The 20,134-nt window shown below is 29.3% G+C and overlaps 2 protein-coding genes across 3 annotated transcripts; both read right to left on the bottom strand.

Moving 5' to 3' along the window:
- Positions 1-539: 539 nt before the first annotated feature.
- On the bottom strand, positions 540-4,566 carry LOC103489327 (protein DETOXIFICATION 10-like). 2 transcript variants are annotated; one of them, XM_051091054.1, is made up of 8 exons: positions 4,251-4,550; positions 2,611-3,155; positions 2,444-2,530; positions 2,038-2,094; positions 1,697-1,935; positions 1,406-1,611; positions 1,270-1,313; positions 776-915 (listed from the first exon to the last, which is right to left on the bottom strand). In XM_051091054.1, exons 1-7 carry the CDS (start codon positions 4,488-4,490, stop codon positions 1,308-1,310), a joined length of 1,380 nt encoding a protein of 459 aa, XP_050947011.1. In that variant the 5' UTR covers positions 4,491-4,550; the 3' UTR covers positions 776-915; positions 1,270-1,307. The 2 variants fall into 2 exon arrangements, with proteins under 2 accessions (XP_008446674.2, XP_050947011.1); XM_008448452.2 differs by lacking the exon at positions 1,270-1,313 and having other exon boundaries at positions 540-915; positions 4,251-4,566.
- An 8,351-nt stretch (positions 4,567-12,917) lies between these two features.
- Positions 12,918-18,935, bottom strand: LOC103489328 (protein DETOXIFICATION 12-like). Its single transcript, XM_008448454.3, has 7 exons — positions 18,505-18,935; positions 17,244-17,788; positions 17,036-17,122; positions 16,869-16,925; positions 16,037-16,275; positions 15,489-15,694; positions 12,918-13,275 (listed from the first exon to the last, which is right to left on the bottom strand). The coding sequence occupies exons 1-7, from the start codon at positions 18,766-18,768 to the stop codon at positions 13,216-13,218; spliced, it is 1,458 nt and encodes a 485-aa protein (XP_008446676.1). The 5' UTR covers positions 18,769-18,935; the 3' UTR covers positions 12,918-13,215.
- Positions 18,936-20,134: the final 1,199 nt, after the last annotated feature.

The raw sequence follows: 20,134 nt of genomic DNA, 5'->3' as shown, positions 1-20,134 counted from the left end.
GATAACTACATATTTCATAGGTTAAATGAATGAAAAATAAACTATACAATACTGTGTTTTTCTTATTGTATTTTTACCACAATAACAAAAAAAATAATTGTGATAATCAGCAAAAATAAAATAATTGTAATAACAATAACAATTTGTGGTTTGTCCCCTAACTAAGTATTAAGCTTGTGTATCATCGATTTGTTCAAATTTAATCGTTGTAATTTCAATAAAATCGTTGTAATTTCAATAAAATCTTAAGTTCGGTTATTTAAATTATAATATCAATAATATACACAGATAGACTTTTATTAGTTTTTATTGATATCAATAAATACGTAAAGTTTATCCTTGTTATATATCATTTATAGAATTTAAAATTTTGCTATATTTTTAAAATGTTTTTGTTTCCTTTGTTATATGTGAAAATCCTTCCTAATTTAAAGATGAGAACCTGAATTTTCAACTTTATTATCTTATTTGACTTATTTGGCAAGACGAAGATGACACAAAAGGAGTAAGTAATTAACAAATCAAAACGACAGAAAGCATTAGTAATGCCAAACATATCTTCACTTTATAACATTTTATACGTTTTACAAGTCAAAAGTACAAATTTTCACTCCACATTTTCCAAGTGAAACCTTACTCACAATGGCTTCAAACCAATGTTAATTAGGGAAACTCACTTCCTCACTTCCTCACTCTTTTAATCTTTCTCTTTTACAGTCAAAAAAAATATAAAATAAAAAATCTCATCAATGGTTGTTGGTCTTTGCATCAGATACGCTCTCACTTCTAATATCTCAAACGTTAATTCCTGGTCAAAACTAGCACAGATGACAAAGTCCTCATTCAAACAACAATTTGTTCATCGTATTTATTTTCTTCTTTTCCATCAAAGATCCTTTCCCTTGCTGCCTCTGCCTGTAATTGTACATAACAAGAAGAAATTCCCACCACATCAGCTCAAAAGCACTTAGTAAACCCATAAAAGAAACTCTTTCTTACTTCAAATTTACTGCCCAACTTATGCTTGAGCTATTGTTTTATAAAAGTTAATCTTTGTATTGAAGATTTATAGTATGTTCAAATATGAAGAAGATGGCAGGACAGGAAAACTCTTGATTGAATTCAGTCGTAGTATTATTGAAAATGACTATTATCCACCTAAAAGTCATCGTCAAAGAAAACCATTATTCCCCTTCTAGAAGTTTGCTCCCTTATACTTTCAAAAGTTGCACCGACGTATTTGATCTTTCATAAAAGTTCTGAAGTTACCTTTGGTGGAGTAGATAACATGTACTCAGATGATAGTTTTAAATCTGTCTTAAAACGTTTGTGAAATATTAAAGGTAATTTGAAAGTATAAAAGATGGGATCAAAATCTAGAGAATTTGAAATGGAAGATAAGGACCTGTTTGTTCCAATTAACGCGGCTCATGACGATCGAGAGTAGAAACACTTGTATAAAAGCCCCAGTTAGGATGCCAATCCACATGCCTCTCCCTCCTAGATTAGCCCAGAATCCAAGTGCTATAGCAGCTGGATTTCCAACAAGATAGAAAGCCCCCAAGTTTATATAAGCCCCTACGCGCTGCCACCCACATCCTCTTATAACACCTGATTCAACAAATAACAATTCAACTCTGTAGCATTTAACAAAAAAATCATTGCTTAATGACATTAACACACAAGTTTTAACTACCTGAAATGACCCCTTGAACGGCGTCGAATATGATTGACATACAAACTAGGGGAGCCATGACAGCAACATAATCCACAACTTCCTTTTCGCTGCTGAAAGCATAACCGAAAACATGACGAAGTGCGAAGAGGACCATGCTCACTATGATGATCTCCACAACTGCAAGAAATATTGCTGCCCCAGCAGCTATACGAGCAGCTTGGGGCTTCCCAGCTCCTAGTTCATTTGAAACTCTGGTACTGCAGCACCAATTACAAGAACATAAGTAATCCTTTCAAACTGTGATTCAAATCAACTGATTTTATTCATTAGAACAAGAAATTTTGCAAATGTCTTAATACCTGCCTGCGCTGCCAATTCCACATGCTAATGTAAATACTGTCGTCAAGGTATTGAAGCTGTTCATAAAAGCCAAATGTCACTTGAGACGTTTTTTTCCTTTTTCAAAGAGAATAACAGAAAGTCAAGTATCGTATTTCCTTTTCTTCACTCTTTTGTTGGTTACAACTTCATGGCCGTGTAGGTGAGTAATCTTTTTGTAATAATTCTTTATCTGATGTATTAGGCTAATTGGAGGCTTTCTTATATAAATTTCTTAGCCGTAAGGTTGACTCTCCTCTCTAATGAAAGATTTGAATCTTACAAAACTTAATGAAAAAGTCGTATTTCCAATCATTTTCCATATACTTCAAAATAAACTCATTTTTTTTGGCTTGAGAGTAATAAAACAGGGTAATAGAAAATTACCAAACAGATAGAACTGAAGATTCAAGCTCTGGATTTGGCAGAAGCCCAGACAGTAAGATAATCATCTCGAATGACCACCAACTAAGGCTGCAATTAGAAAAAACAAATCAAAAATTAAATATTTATTAGTTGAGAAAAGAACCCAGAGAAAAGTGAAAGTAGATTACCAAGTCATTACTGCAGAAGGTATAGCAAGGCGAAGGAAGACTCCAATTCCTTTGAACACCTCCATAGAAATTGCAGAGCGGGTTCTATCACAATTGGGAGAAAATTTCATATATAACCCAAGAAAAATTGCATTCACCCAATATGAAATACTCATGGCTAAAGCTCCACCAAGGTTATGGAGTCCGGTTTTGTACACCAAAACCCAACAGAGGGGTATATGCAGACAAAAGGTGATCCAACTAATTACAAGCATGGGAATCACTAAAACTTGCATCTGAAAATATCTCATAAGTGGCTGAAGAAATGCATAAGCAAAGAGCCCGGGAATAAGCCATATCATGAACTTCCCAGCTTCACGTGATATCAAAGGATCTTGGCCAACCAAAACAAGTAGCTTCCCCATGTTGATCCATAATATAGTTAATGGGAGGCAAACTACTAGGAGACATACTATAGCAGTGTAAACATGATTTCCAAATTTTTTATATTGTCCAGCCCCATAAGCTTGGCCACATAGAGTTTCAAGGGCATTAGACATGCCAATCTGCAAGTGTAGTTCAAAGGACAATCAGATCAGGCAACGAAATTAGTTAATAACTTGGCAAACCAAATATGGCCCATAAATTTACTTCACATGAATGAAAATATAAAATTGATTGCATAAGTTAAAGGACTCATGAAAGTGCATTATATAATAATTTGATTGATTCTTTTTTTTTTTTTTTTTGGGGGGGGGATTGATTCTTTAATCATTTGGAATTTGTTAGATTAGTTTTATAATCCAAGTCTAACCAAGAGGCAGGCATTTTTCCTCTTCCTTCCTTCCTTCCTTCCTTCTTCCCAATGCCATTGTAAATATACCTAATTACTCAAACTCTCTATCATCATAACCTCAATATTCCAAAGCAGCCATTGATGACTACTATTTGCCTAGTAATAAAATAAAAGTTTTTTCTTGTTCGGATGACCATTTTAAAGACTCGTTTGTTATGATTGATGACACACCCCTACTCAACCTTTTTAGGTATCACGTTAGAGATGGACATTTCTATCATAGTGCCCTACCGCGAAGCTCATCAAGTTTATTCCGATACTTATTTTCTCCACCCAAGTGCAATATTTGATGAAAGCACAATATAAAGTGTGAGAAGAATAAAGATCACAATAAACATGGCCTATTGTAGCCAATAGACACAGTCATCGTCCTACATCTGGAATTGCGTCCGACGTAAACAGACCGTTAGATTTCATTCCAGGCGAGACGTCAATCACAAAGAACAGTGAGAGGGCCGTCTTCCATATAAAAATCTCTTAAAATAGTAAATACTCTTGGGTGCCAAACAAAGAAGCTTCAAGCGGCCATGGCATTAGTCACAGTTAGTCAATCCGTCGTTGAGCTTACTGTACATGCAGAATGCTCCAGCGATAATTCGACCTAGATAATTCGACCTAGAATACTTCGAGAAACAATGGGAATGTCGATCGAAGTCCGAAATATTTTTTAGTCAAATCGAGAGCTTATATCCGTGAAGATGAATCAAACCCACATCGAAACTTACAAAAGAAACCGATAAATAATCAGTATCAAAACCCAAAAAATAATCGACGGGAAAACAGAAAGAAGGAAAAAAAAACTTACAATAACACTGAATCCAGTAACAGCAGCTAAAGAAACAGCTATGGCGGTACTGGAAAGAGAAAGTTCATCAAGATGACCCACAATCATCAAAGAACCAGTATGAATCAAAAACTGAGAGAGATTGATAGCAGCCAATGGAGCCGCTAAGAACCCAACAGTCTTTGTCTTCGATAAAAAAGCATCCCTCGTTGTTTCTCTCCGTTCCTCCGTCCACTCCAACAACGGTGATAAGTCCGCCATTGAAGATCAAAAAACTTGAAGAAACAAAAACCAAAATCAAAACCGAAGAAGAAGAAGAAGGAATTTACAAAAAACACAAAAATTCGTGTAGTGATTACATACTTTTAAAGGCCAAATAAGAGACAGTACAGCTGGACGGAAAACGAGAAAGGCGATGAGAACACGTTGATTGGCGCCATCAACTCTGACTAGTGATTTCCCGTGCGTTTCCGACATGTATTTTTATTTTATAATTTTTGGTTAATATTAAAATTTCTTTTGACTTCTTAAATTGATGAAATCTTAGGGTTTTTTTTTTTTTAATACTAATTTAGATCCCAATAATTGTTATAATATATGCATTTAATGTGAGAACACATAAATTAATATTATATGCATGTGAGAGAGAAAGATAAAGATAATTAAAAAATAATAATAATAATAATAGAAGAATAATATGAAAAGGTGGTGGGAGTGAGTATGGGTTTTCAACTAATTTTGGCAACTTTGATTTAAATGCCACTAATTAATCAACTTTGAATTGAATTGGATTATAATAAGTATTTGGTTTGGTTTGGTTTGAGTTGACTTCTTCTATGTTTCCATTTAGCTACTACTACTCTTAGGTTCATGTCTCAAGAAAATAAAATCTTTTTACCTTTCATTCCAAGCAACAATAGTTGTCTTTTTCTCTTACAAACTAATCGGTCTTTGCATCGGTTCTTCTACTTGTTTAGTACGTATACTCTTCAGTCTTATCATTATATCATTTCATTTTCGATCGTTCGATCACAAAAGGTAAACTTAACATAGGACTAATTGTATTCATTCAGTATATATCGTTTATAACTATACTTATTCTCTCCTATTCAAACAATTATCTTTATCATATATTGGAAGTGTTATAGTTAGTAACTACATTTCATTTTAGTTTAAATGAATTTTGTTAACTTTTTTATCTTCTTAATTTAGTTAGTTTTCGTAATGTTACTTTATTTTTATTGTACAAAATAGTTAGATCGTTTCGAAGTCGTTATGACGAAACAGGACATCGAAGGGGATTACTCACATGAAACGTTTTGTTGTGAATCATCTATTCGTCGAAGTTGAATTTGTTAAAACGTTTTTTTTTTAACCATGTTCTTAGTTAGAGTGTTGTATTCTTGCACATCACATTTAATATTTATAGTCTATAATGTGTTTAATACTAATGTGTATGATTTAATTTATGCATATACTTTGACGTCATGTTTTAATCATTTGTATAGATGGACGATATAAGAGTTCGGAAATCCTAGTGATTGTAATGATAATTAAAACTCATTCACTTTTTTCCAATCTCTTAATCGAACTTTAATAAATTAACCACCTTTACCTACAATGTCTACGAATAGAAGAGCCCTTAGATGTGCATACATGTACAACTATGATTATGACAAGTTTTGATCAACATCGTGTGACACTATTAAATATAGTAGAAAACTAACACTTTAGGGAATATTTATATATATAGAACTATCAACATGTGTTCCCTTTCTAAAATGAACATGCTCTAATCGATATATATAATGCGCGCTTGTATCGTTCAATCTTGAAATTAGAGGTTCAATTTTCCTCACTCTATAAATTGTCAAAAGAAAAGAAAATTTTGTATAGTCAAACGATGGAAATGAAAGTAAATGCTAGTAATCTCGTTGTGATCTTGATTGTTTCTAAATGCAATAGAGAACAAAAGGAATCCAAACCACAAATCTCGTGATTGGTAATTACATTACGAAATGAACACTGAAATATTCAAATTTCCCCACCCTTAAATTATACTTAATAAGACATTTTTTTCAAAAAATAAAAAAAAATCGACACACAAATAAATTAATTTTGAATTGCAACTGACTATCTTACACATACTAGTGGCACAATTTAAAAGTAGTACTTTAGCTACGTTCAAAGTTGCATATATAATTCATAAATTTTTCACGTGGCAAGTTTCTCTTTTTAACACGAGTTCATCTCCCGTAACCAAAAATTCCTCGATTCAAATTCCTCCGCCCTCAAAGTTTTACTTAATCCTTTTATAAATATATATATATATATAGAAAGATACAGAAATATAATGCATTTTGGATCGCAACCAACTATAAACAAACCCATTAATATGCAATAAAGATTGGGAGGAAGAGAAGGGAAAGCAACCATATTAATATTCCATGAGAGAGGAAAAAATGGCAAGGATTATTTAAATTATTGGGTAGAAAGTAAGTGTATATATTAAATGAAGATTTCAATAAACAAATAATTAAATAAATAGTCTCTTATTATATTTATAGTGTGTGAAATGGTTAAAAATAATAAAAATAAGTCAATTTCTATTAAAATTAAGTATTTATAATTTAAGCAATAATTGAAAAAAAAATCAATAGTAACACTATCTAAAAAAATTCATTTTCCAATTCACAATTTATATGATAGTGCCAGTGGCACAATATATATATAAGTAATAGTCAACTAATAAAATTTAAAATATATTTTTTAATTAATTACAAAATTATAATTTTTAAACAAATCACTTAAGGAGATATGATAATGACTCGTGATCTTGTCGTTGTTGAGATATTGTAATGTGATAATGACTTATATAGATAATAAATATGTAATAGATACTTTGTATATATATAGATAAAAAAAAATCATCTTTTTAAGAGAAATTAATTTTAGAAAATGATATTTTTTCTGTCCATAAGAAATTATTCTAATCCATCGTCACAATGATCGTCAAATTTACGTAAATATAATAAGAATAAAAAAAATAACTTCACAAATCATAATATATACATCTTTATCAAAATCTTAGTGTAATCTATATGGTTTTTAAACTTTCATATAATCAACAGCCTTAATTATTTTATTTGAGTTCACAAATGTATAAAAGTTTAAATAAATCTTAGCATTATTTTCTAAAGTTAATTTAGAGTATATTCACTTCAACAGAACAAAGATTACTGCTATAATTTTACTAAATTCAATAAAAAAAATTAATTATAAATAAGTCATGTAAGATTTGTCGAACTGTGTTATGAACAAATTTTAAAAAAATTAAGCTACAAACACACAATTTAAATTTGAATTAGTTCATATATTATGAATTTTTTCTGCCCAATTATCTTTCAATACAAATCTGAATTAGTTCCTCGAAATTATTTTTTTAAAATTTGATGGTAAAATACTTTAAAAAAATAACAAAAAAATCTTATATCGAATATTAAATTTAAGATTTATTTAGATGGAAAAAATAAGTATATATATATATGGAATTATATGTCAAATAAAATAGCAGACTTGTTTGGATAGCGAATGTCCTTCCTTGCGTGGAATTGTAATAATGATTATTGGAAGTATGACGAAAGATAGCTTTACAAAATTAGATGACATATGTAGACAAAATAAGTATGAATTTACGAGTACAACCAACCCAAATACAACTGTAAAAGTACAACAAAGTTTTCACATTTAATCCAAATTCCAATGGGACTGAAAGGCGGGGTCCAAGACGAAGAAGTTTGTTGGTAGTGATAATTAATAGGGATAGTTGCAAATGTAGCAATTATATTCAAAATAATTAAGTATATAACAACATTTTAGAAAAATTGCAAATATAGCAAAATCTGTCAAAATCTATCAATGATAGGAGTCTATCATTGATAGACTATGTAGTAAATGTTGGTCTATCACTGATAAACCATAAGAATTTATCAACGATAGAAGCCTATCACCGATAGATTTTGCTATATTTGTAATTTTTTTAAAATATTGCTATATACTTAATAATTATTCTAAAAATTGCTACCTATTATAATTACCCTAATTAATAGGGTACTATTGAAGAATGTAGAAATGCGTTTCAAATTTTTGATTGAGACATATATATATATATGATAAGGGAACGACTTTTTGAACTTTATTGGAGGAATTTTAGTACCAAAATTAATACAAGGTGACAAATGAGACAAACTTGTCATGAACTGTGATTGATATGATAAATATGTGCCTATGGTTTCATCAAACCCAACATAATCGTGGATAAGAATAAGTAGAAAGACAAAGTTGACGTATTAAAGTATGAGCAATATTTTCATCAATATTTATATAAAAACGATAAATTAATAATTCAATTATATCAAAAGAATGAATTGATGAAGCATACAAAAGATTTAAATCTTATTGAACGCCTTTCAATTTTTGAAAGAAAAATAATTTAATGAATATTTTGAATTTTCTTTTACATCAAGAGGGGGTCAACTTTAGTTGAGATATCCGGTGCAATCACATTTAACAATTTTTTTCTCTTTCTTTCAAAGTCATTATATTTATGTATATATTTAAATTTCTCACATTTATTTGTGTTTCCAAATATATATATATATATATATATATATATATATATATATATATATATATATATATATATACAGCAGTGGTTTGTTTAATTGTACCAAAGAGTGGGAGACTATGATAAATATTATTATGTCTACATCAAATATTTATAGATAATTGATATTGGTTGGATATGGTTGATGGCATTTGAAGTGATGTTTTTGAAGTTTTAAGTTTCCATCTTGTGTTGCACTCATCGTTTTTAAAAGAGAAAGCAAAATGTATTTTTTGTCTCTAAAATTTAGAGTCGATGTCTATTTTATTTTAAAATTAACACTTTAGTCCCAAAGTTTGAGAAATAGTTTTAATGGTTCTTAAAGTACTTATTTAAACCATTAGTTGATTAACGGAAAAAAAAAATGATAAATGTTATCATGAGAGGACGAGAGAGAATGGAAGAAAAATTGATGTCACATCATAAGAAAATAATATTATAATATTTTTGCCAAATTAATCATATTTAATGGTCATATCGTTTTTTTTTAGAGAAAAATTATTTCTCAAATCTTAGGGACTAAAATGTTCGTTTTTTTTAAAACTTCAGAAATCAAATAGATATTAAACTCAAACCTCATACATCAAACGAGTATTTTAGAGTGGGTTGACTTTTTTCCTACATCCACGGTTTTTAATTTTTAAGTTAAATGATAATAAAATAAATATGTATTTGAGTGTAATAGGCCGAAAATTTTATACATAGATCTCTTAGTTGTTAATTTATTTGTATTTTAGATTTTGTATTATTTAGAAATGAAAATTTGAAAACAATTTTTAAAAATATAATACAAATCGTAATAACCACGTACTTGTTGATCTTAATGAATCTAAAAACATCAAAATATAGTTCGAAAATTCTCTAGTTTTATTTATTGAAATATTCATCGTTCAACTTAATTGAAATGATTAGAGCTCAACTATTTAAAATCGCATTAGGTATAATTCTTATTACTTTGGTTGAAAACGTCGATTGAATGTTTTTATCCAGAAAGTTAAAACATCTATTTTTGAACCAGAAGATAAAAGTAATAGATATTTTAGTCTCGGATGACCAACTTGTAGGAAAAATAGGTATATTAGTAAAAACCCATAAAATTAACGTGTTTCTACATTTGTTGGAGTAGGTAAACGTATTCGTGATTTTCGTCCATATATATATTAAAAATGATATGTACATGATAATTACGAAATAAATAAAAGCAATTAAAGAAGATAAGATCGTATAATCAAATTACGTGGATTTAGTCGATCGGTGAAAGTTATTTATATCAAAAGTGGGTATAGTAAACAAATATAGAAAATTAGAAATTATTTTTCATGTGAAGAGAAGAGAAATATAATAGAGTAATTAATGAAGAAAACATTGAGATCACTTTAGTGTACTTTTGAAAGAAATTGCATCCTTAAAAGGACATAATATAAATAAATTTTCCTTTGAAAAAGGATAACATCAATTAATAATTAACCAACCACCAAATTAAATTAACTATATATATATATATATAATAAATTCACATAAATGAAAGAGTACACATTTACGTATGTTGCTTGTTCTTAAAGGAAAAAAAAAGACCAAAATTATTTTTATCTCTCAACTAATTTAGTGAATAAGTAACATGCCCTTAGTCACAACAACAAAAAGAAAATAATTTGATTCATAATATCTATTTAATACGTAATTACTTACCTCTTAAATACAAGTTATACAACCAAATTTCATATTTTATTGATGTCCGTTAAAAGTTGATAAAAATCTATTGACGTCTATTATTAATAGAACTTAAATTTTGTTATATTTTATAAATATTTGTGTAGTGTGATTTATGTGTTTTTTAAATTTAAATGTAATTACTATTAATTTAAGAATTACTTTTGTGATTGTTATGTTCTACATCCATTTGTGGTAGATGTGCAACCAACCACTCCCACCTATCTCAATAAAGAATAGAATTTTGAAATTCTTTCTAACAAAACTTAAAGTCTTAATCAAAATCTCAAACTTGATCAATATTTGATTAGGAAAAGAATAATTAAGAAAATCAAATTGTCATTACTTAGAAATAGAAATAGATATGTCTGCTCAATTTATATAACACAAAATATCATAAAAACATACAAAATAGGGTCATATAAAATAATACAATTCAATTGAAATAAATTATATCATCAACCTCAAAATAATTAGGTGGAGATTTGATACTTGAGAAGCAAAATAATTCAGTCATAAACTACAGTTTGTATCAATGATATATACGTAATAATATGATATAAGAAAAAATGACCTCTCCATTTTAAACTCTGAAGGCCCACGTAAGGGGAAAGAACTTTTAAAAATACCTCCACATTTTATAAAAAGAGAAATTACATCAAAAATTTAGAAAAAAAAAATTCTATACATATTACAAATACGACAAGTAATTAGATATATCAAATGACTATTAAAGAGCTATCAGAAGATAGTCCGCTTTTAAATTTGTTATTTTTGCAATTTATAAAATATAGTAATACGGAGCCTATTATCATAATTTTTTTTGTTATTTTTGCAAACGCTCCTTTTAAAAGTTGCAGCTATAAATTTACCATCAAAATTAAATATCGATTTCAGTAGGTAAAGAGTTGGTTTTTCTATAGTTTGTGTGATATATAAATATTTTGTCAAATAAATAAATAAATACATACATATATATATACATATACACACATACATACATAGATACATATATACATTGATACATACATACATACATACATACATATATACATACATACATATATACATACATACATACATACATATATATATATATTTATTTAAATATCTTCTTTTTTTGTTATTATAGTATTTGTGATAGATGTCATACGTATCTTTGCAATATTTTTAGTTCAACCACACAAAAAAGTGGGGATTTAAATAAATATTATTTATTTGAAAGTTTGCGAGGTGGTTGACATTTTATGGTCGCAAAACTCTATTCTTATAACCCACTTACCATTTTAAAATGATATAATTACTATAGAGGTAAATAGTAGTTTACTGTGATTGCATATTTATAATTCTTTATTTATTTTGTTATATTTAAAAATGATTTATTAATTTTTTATTAATTTTTAAGTGACTATCTATATTTAAATATATTATTTAGACGACTAACACCTCATTTTTAACTATTTAATATATAATTCATTGTTTATATTATAATTATTCTATATTTAACTAAATCTTTTAGTAATCTAATTAAATAATTGAATTATGTTAGTATAAAATTATTCATTTATTTCATTTTAGTTATAACTCTAATTAAGTAATTAATTAATTAACTTTAGTTTATATATACAAGATTGGTGAATTTAAATTGAACTTTTAAATACTAATTATTTTTAAACAATGTTTTTTCGAAATTATTATTTTGCATAATCCAATATAAACATGAATTATTTAATAAAATAAATCTTAAATTTTTAATATTTATATCTCAATAAAATAATAACTACGAACCAAATGATAGAAACAAGCTAGAAAAGAGAAATGCAAAAGTAGACCAAATAGCATACTTAAGCGGCTCATAAATAACAATAGGTAAACATACACACATGTGAAATAAATAATCTGTAAATGCTATTTAAATAAATAAAGTAGAGTAATTAATGAAAGCGATAACCTACCAAGATGGAATTATCTTTATACATGCTAATAAAGGAAAGTAATTAATACAAAAAATATTGACTAATTGAACAGAGTGATTAATTAATTGAGTGACTTTAATTCACCAATGAATGGAATTCATCCTTCAAGTAGAGATCATAGAAGGTGGAGAAAGGAGAGTAAAATAATTCATTTGGAAATAGCCAAATTTAATATAAAATAAGACCTCACATATAAAGTGAGGGTGGACTCTTCACAAGTTGCTTGTTGACTGAGATAAAATTGAAAGCTCAGTTACACTATTTAATACTCTTTAAATACTCTTTAAAGTTTGAAAACTCGTTTGGTAAATTCAAAGCTCACAGGTTAACTACACGTAATTTAAACTTTTTTTTAAAGTAATAATAATTAATTCAAATAATTACCTTTGTAATATTATTCTACATTGGCTTTGGGGAAGATGTGCAGCCAACCACTCCCACCAGCCCTTCTTTGCCTGAAGATTTCTCGAGTAATAATTATATTAATAAATGATAAGTACTATAATTTCTCTTACAAAACTTAGAACCTTGAAGCATGAATGTCTTGACCAAAATCCCAGACTTAAATATTTTACTTTGAGAATAATCAAATCCTCGATATTAGAAAAGGATCCGTTTGCTCCATTCATATAAATCAATAACCTTCCGAATAATTGACCTCCGAAATCAAAAGCCTCTCACTAGCCATTCTCGCCTGCAGATGTAATGAAATACATATATAAGATTGTAATCATAAAAAAAATGCATCCAACATACACACGCATCTTTAATCGATATACATACCATACAATAAACAATATAAGAACACGGCTGGTGATAATGATCGCCAACATAAGCATACTTGAAATGACATAAACGTATACTATCAACTACAAAACTAGAGATTCAATCCTCACATTTTGTCAACAATAATGATAATAATCCACATCTAATATTCATTAACAGAGAAATGAATAGACGACATCCATAAACGTATACTATCAACTACAAAACTAGAGATTCAATCCTCACATTTTGTCAACAATAATGATAATAATCCACATCTAATATTCATTAACAGATAAATGAATAGACGACATTCATAAACATACTTGAAGTGACATAAACGTATACTATCAACTACAAAACTAGAGATTCAATCCTCCATTTTGTCAACAATGATGATAATATTCCACATCTAATATTTATTAACAGATAAATGAATAGATGACATCTACGTAGAGATATAATGGATTTGCATGGATGTATACATTGTCATTTAAAACAATTCCATTTGTAATTTAGTTATTATAACATTTAATAAAAACAATCAACTTCAACAGAAAGAATCAAATATTTTGTATTTTGTTTTGAGGGAAATAACACTTTTGGTTGAGAATCAAACTCAGCGACCCTAAAGTTGATAAAGAGCAATTCTCTTATTTTTGTACCACATCAGTTATGACATATTATAAAGAAGCATTTGAAAATATAACAATTAGATTCAAAGTATTAACATATATAACAAAATTTTAAGAAATTGTAAATACAACAAAATTTGTTTGTCCATTACTGATAAATCATATTACACATATTACCAAATCACTAAGGGTGTGTTTGGGGGAAGGAAAGAGTTATGGAGGAAAAGGATTATAATAATCCTAGGATTATGATAATCCTAGTGTTATGATAATATGTGTTTGGGGAATAGATTATTATTGGTAGTGTTATGGTAATATGTGTTTGGGAGAGAAAATATGAAAGGTAGTGTTATGATGGTATGTGTTTGGAGGAGGGATTATGATAGTAGTGTTATGGTAATATGTGTTTGGGAGAAGAGTTATGATTGTAGTAATTTAAAAAACAATAATAAATTTTTGATTGGATTGTTTGGGTAGGGTAATGTAGGGTTGTAAAAAAGTAAAAATAGGATAAGATAGGGTTATTTAGGGATTAGGATATCCTAATCCCCTTTATCATAACCCTTGGGCCAAACACGGTTTGGCCCAATTTCCTAATCCTTTTCCTCCTAAAACCTCACCCCAAACATACCCTAATAGACTATAGGATTCTTTCTAACTATATATATATACAACTTTTTAAAATGTTGCTAATCACTTAGTTATCAACACTAAAATTGTTATCCATTATAATTAAATATAGTCTTAAATTTAACCCAATTAAATATAGTCTTAAATTTAACCCTGAAGGTCATCTTTCTTTAAGACTAACATTTTTCTAATAAGTTTTGGAACTTACATATTTACACTAAGTTCCAAAACTTACAATATTCAAAGAATAATAATTATAATAAATAAATAAACAAAAAAATACTTTTTATTGTTCGTATTAAAAAATTGTCTCGAATTTCGACAAATTTAGAATTTCAAGGGGATTGCCCTGCCAGTTGCCAGGTTTGGTACCCTTACAAGGGTCACATTAACACCTCGGTTCGAACACGAGGAAGCACATTTACCGTAATTGTCATTATCTTACAAATACAGACTTCTTCCTTCTCCTTCAATTTTTCTTTTAAATATTTGACATTAAAATACTTTCTTCTTTTATAAAGTATAATAATAGTTACAAATAGTGGGCCGAAATACTCGGTTTGGATCAAAACAGTCTTCTTTTGGGCCTTGATTTTGTTCTTGTTTTTAAAAGCCCACTAAGATTGATGGTTGTAGGTCTAGTTAGAGAAATAGCCCGTTTTAGATCCACGGAACAAAAGAAAAATGCTCCACAGAGAAAGAGGAGGAATTTGATGGCAAGTTAACATCGAAAAAATTTAATAAAGAAAAAATTATAATTTTGACCTTTTAAACTATTATTTATGGATGCCATAAATCTAAGAATTAGAGTTAGAAAATTAAAAGAAACAAAAGCTTGATTGATTAGAGTATTATGGTTTGGTAAGAGAGAGCATACCTGTTCTTCCCAATTTATTCGACTTGTAATGAAAGAGAGCAACGAGGCTTGCACAAAAGCACCAATTTGTATGCCAATCCAAAGGCCTCTTCCTTTCAGATGTACCAAGAAACCAAGAAGGGCAGCAACTGGAATCCCACAAAGATAGAAAGACCCGAAGTTTACATATGCACCAAGGTGCTGCCATCCACACCCTCTAGCAATGCCTGGTCGAAGAAACGACATTTCAGCTCCACAAGAAATTGCACTCAAAATAAATATACATGAATATAATTTAGTGGAACTAGATCGTTTGCTGTCCAAGTCTCTACAGGGTCTATTATTGCTTGTTTAAGATGGAAGTTGTCATTGTCGCCCAAAATTAAGGGTACGTTTGGCTGTTTTTAAGCAGCTGAAAAGTCAATCCAAAACTGTCCTAAATCAATATCTACTCAAAAAGACTATGGAGCAGTAAAACTAACATGAGTGATATATCATTTATAATCTAGTATTTGAAAATTTTTCACAGAACGGTTTAGTTTTTCTGGATCATAGCAGAGGTGTTTAACCTGAAAGGACTCCCTGTATTCCGTCCAATAGCACGGATATGCAAATCAGAGGTGCCATGGAGGCGACGTAATCCACAACATCCTTCTCATTGCTGAAAGTATAACCAAAGATGTGGCGAAGGGCAAAAAGGGTTGTGCTCAATATTAAGGTTTCCAAGATGGCGAGGAATAAAACAACCCTTGTTGCTCGACGAGCCGCCTGAGGATTCCCAGCACCTAGTTCATTGGAAACTCTTGTGCTGTGACAGCAGCAATTAATAAAATGAATTAAATAAGAATCGATTCCTCTACTTGTTGGCAACATCTTAAATGATTTACAATTTATGATAATTTAAAAGCTTGAGCAGAATACAATTACTAAATTGAACATCTAAAATCACTTTGAATGCTAGTGTTTGTTTTTATTTTGATAAGATTAAATCCTGAACCTCCAATTTAAAGGCTTCGACACCTAAATCGCAACTAACTTTTATTTCCATTTTATGTGAATTACATCATATAACGCTCATGAAACAAGACGAGAATACTGTTTTACCTTAAAGCAAATAATTTTAGCATAGGAATAAAAATCTAGTTCCCATACTTCTGCTGTGATTATTCTATCAATTGCTGAGGTTCACTTCATGATATGTAAACACATAATTATGTAGTTAAGTCATTAAAATTAGTTATCTTGTTACTATATCTTATGAAAGTTGAATGCTAATTTTCAACTAGTCTAAACGTAAAAAGACCTCTTCTTTGATATTAACATCATGTAATGGAAAATCTCATCAACTGAAGTGTGGATGTGCAAAAAGTTAAGCATGTGTGCACGTCTCTTAGAACATACCTTCCTGCAGCACCAAGTCCATATGCTATTGAATAAAGGGAAGCAATTGTCTGAAGACTGCAAAGGAGATCTAACTGTTAATATAATTTCCTTCCATCTAGTACCCTAAGCTTGCACAATAAATTTAGAAATATTTCTGAGTTCTTTATGAGATAGAGCTGACATACCAAACAGATAAAACTGAAGTTTCAAGCTCTGGATTCGGCAGTAGCCCTGATAGTAAGATAATCAGCTCAAATGACCACCATTCAAGGCTACAAAGATAAATATTGAACTATTATTTTCAACGCTTTAAAAAATTGTTCAAAGCAATAAGATGCCACAGTTCATGATTTTAAAAATATACATATAGAATAAAAGATACAGGTAAATCACCAAACCATCACCGCAGAAGGAACTGCCAAGCTAAAGAAGTCTCGAATTCCTTGAAACAGCTCCATAGAAATAACTCCACGAGTTTTCTCACATTTAGGCGAGAATTTCATGTATAATGCAAGCAAAATCACATTCAGCCAGTATGAAAAACTCATAGATAATGCTCCTCCCAGATTTCTAAGTCCAGTCTTGTACACCATGAACCAACAGATTGGTATGTGGAAGCAGAGAGTGATGCAAGAGAAAATGACCATGGGAATTACTAAGCTTTGTGCCTGGAAATATCTCACAAGTGGTTGGAGAAATGCACAAGCAAAGAGCCCAGGAATCAGCCAAACAATGAATTTCCCAGCTTCATGCGAAATCAGAGGATCTTGACCAACAAATAGAAGTAGTTTTTCCAAGAAAAGCCAAACTAGGGACAGAGGAAAGCAAATTAAGAAGATGCAAAATATAGCAGTGTAAGTCTGAATTCCAACTTTTTGATACTGCTGAGCTCCATAAGCTTGTCCGCATAGAGTTTCGAGGGCACTGGACAAACCTAACTGTTTTGCACCAAGGTGAAAATCCAGCCAATTATTGGAACCCGAACAAAGAATTTAGTATAGTTACTTGACTCAGAAAATTGTATTTGAACTTGAATAGCTTTTCTTTAGGTACATAACCTGAGTCTAAATATTAGCATTAGGACACCGTTTTTCAATAGCCTTAGATATACTTGGAATTTCATAGTTCTTTCCTGAATTTATGCCAACATAAGAAACAATAATAATGGTTTAATCCAACCTTGAATGAAAATGGAACAGAGAAACAAAATGGCATCAATATCCTCACGAGATTACAGTTCAAAAACACCAGTGAGCATCCCTAGCTATGAAATTAACTTTGCTCCATGGTTCATTTTCTGTCCAATTTAGTCACCGTTACGTTTCAAAACTTAAAACGTTTAGCAGATCCAGTATAAACTAGAGTTATGATAAAAGTTCAATAGGATTATTTCTACCTCATGATAATTCAATATGATTTCCCATCCACATCGAAAATAACTCTTCAAGTCAACGAAATTAGACTAAAGCAACCAAAATATAATCCATCCTTTTGGAAAAGAAATAATAACTAAACTAGACAAAAATGCAATTATTCTCGAAGAAACACGAAACGCACACGAACGGATTTACTTTAGGTGACGAGATTCGTGAGATTAAACCTTGCTCTGAAGAAAGGGGGAAAAGGTACAAAAGTATCTTAAATCACTACTTACGAGAACGCTGAAGCCTGTAACTGCAGAAATGGAAACGGCTATGGCGGTGCTAGAGAGTGCAAGAGCACCGAGATGACCGACCATCATCATCGTAATAATCTGCAACATAAACTGAGAGAAAGTGACGATTACCAACGGCGCGGCCAAGAATCCAACTCTCCTCATCTCTTCCAAGTAAACACCTGTAGAAGTTGAAGAGAGATTATTTTCCTTCTGCTTGGCCAGTAAAGTCTCTTCCATGGAGCAATCATTCCTGTTCTCCATGGATTCCAATGGATTGATTCTCAAATTCCACCGCGGTCCCTCGACTCAGCGGGTGAGGAGCTCACACATTCAAATTCTCCTTTTCTTCCTGTCCATGAGAGAGTCGTAAGTTGTATGGCTTCTTATTTTTCGTCGTTTCTTCCTCTCTTTTTTATTACTATTATTGTTTTTTTGTTTCACATGTGTTTTTTTCTCCCTTTAGTTTTTTATAAATATGTGCTTTTTTTCCCAATAAAAATGGATTGTTTTTCTAATTTAAAATGTAATATCATTATTTAAAATAAAATCATAAAATTAATTTTAAAACAATTTTAATATATTTTTAAAAACTTAAGACTATTTTTATAAATATTTAGATTAAAAATATCTATTTTTAAAACGACAAATGTTCATCAAAATTAGGAATATAACAAAATATTCTATAGAGATTCATTTTATTATATGGAGATTTTATTTGTTAATATATTGTTTTGGTTATTGGTTCAATCATAATTTCTATGTTTTCACTTGAATTTATTCATTCAAACTTTAATTAAATTGTATTGAAAGGAATAAATAAAATTGTTTCTTAAAAATAAAACATAAAATAGTTTGGAAGTGACGTTGATGATTGATGACCAACGAGATAAATATATGTCGTGAAATGAAAGGCATTTATTCGGGTTGCATTTATGTCATGCACCATACTATCTTATTTTGTATAAAACAAATTTGTACTCATTTACTAAAATAGAAATGTACATTTTGGCTCTCAATATTTCAACGTTGTTACCATTTAGATGTTAGATTGTAAAATATTACACGTTTCCTTTTATTTTAAAATATTACAATTTTATTATTAATATTTATATTTTAATTTAATTTAATCTCTAAATTTTAATATTTATATTTTTCATTTTACCAAGTTTTTATTTTTGTTTGTATGGATAAATTTAAAATAATTAAACGAATTATAATTAATTGAATTTTACTATGAGAATTACTTTAAATCGATTAATAAATATTCACGTCATATCGGTAAAGATAAAATATTGAATTATATGAACTAAATTAAAACAAACCTCAAATCTTATTAAAAGTAAAATTGTAACATTTCGATATTTAAGAATTAAATTAAAACAAAATATAATCTAAATTCAAAAGTTAAAGACAAAAAGATATTTTTTAAAAAAAGTTGTACGTATTCATAATATTTATTGAACAATACGATTTTTAAAATATAATCGTGATAATCTAGCTAGTAATAAATTATGATAGTATAAAAATATTTAATTCATGAATCTCACGATAATCTGACGTGATTAACTTAAAACAAACAATGAGTGTAATATATAAAAGATATATTTAGTATGACGTAGTACTTGAT

This window comes from Cucumis melo, chromosome 10 (genome assembly GCF_025177605.1).
Source record: "Cucumis melo cultivar AY chromosome 10, USDA_Cmelo_AY_1.0, whole genome shotgun sequence".
NCBI lineage: Eukaryota > Viridiplantae > Streptophyta > Magnoliopsida > Cucurbitales > Cucurbitaceae > Cucumis > Cucumis melo.
This window is presented reverse-complemented; position numbering and strand designations above follow the sequence as displayed.

Coding starts and splice junctions, on each gene's coding strand:
- LOC103489328 (XM_008448454.3), bottom strand. CDS start 18,768: ATGGAGAACAGGAATGATTGCTCCATGGAAGAGACTTTACTGGCCAAG. Junction 16,276..16,868: donor GGACTTGGTGCTGCAGGAAG/GTATGTTCTAAG, acceptor CTGCTGTCACAG/CACAAGAGTTTCCAATGAAC. Junction 15,695..16,036: donor AATACAGGGAGTCCTTTCAG/GTTAAACACCTC, acceptor TTCTTCGACCAG/GCATTGCTAGAGGGTGTGGA.
- LOC103489327 (XM_008448452.2), bottom strand. CDS start 4,490: ATGGCGGACTTATCACCGTTGTTGGAGTGGACGGAGGAACGGAGAGAA. Junction 3,156..4,250: donor TTACTGGATTCAGTGTTATT/GTAAGTTTTTTT, acceptor CTACACTTGCAG/ATTGGCATGTCTAATGCCCT. Junction 2,095..2,443: donor TCTTCAGTTCTATCTGTTTG/GTAATTTTCTAT, acceptor TTTTATGAACAG/CTTCAATACCTTGACGACAG.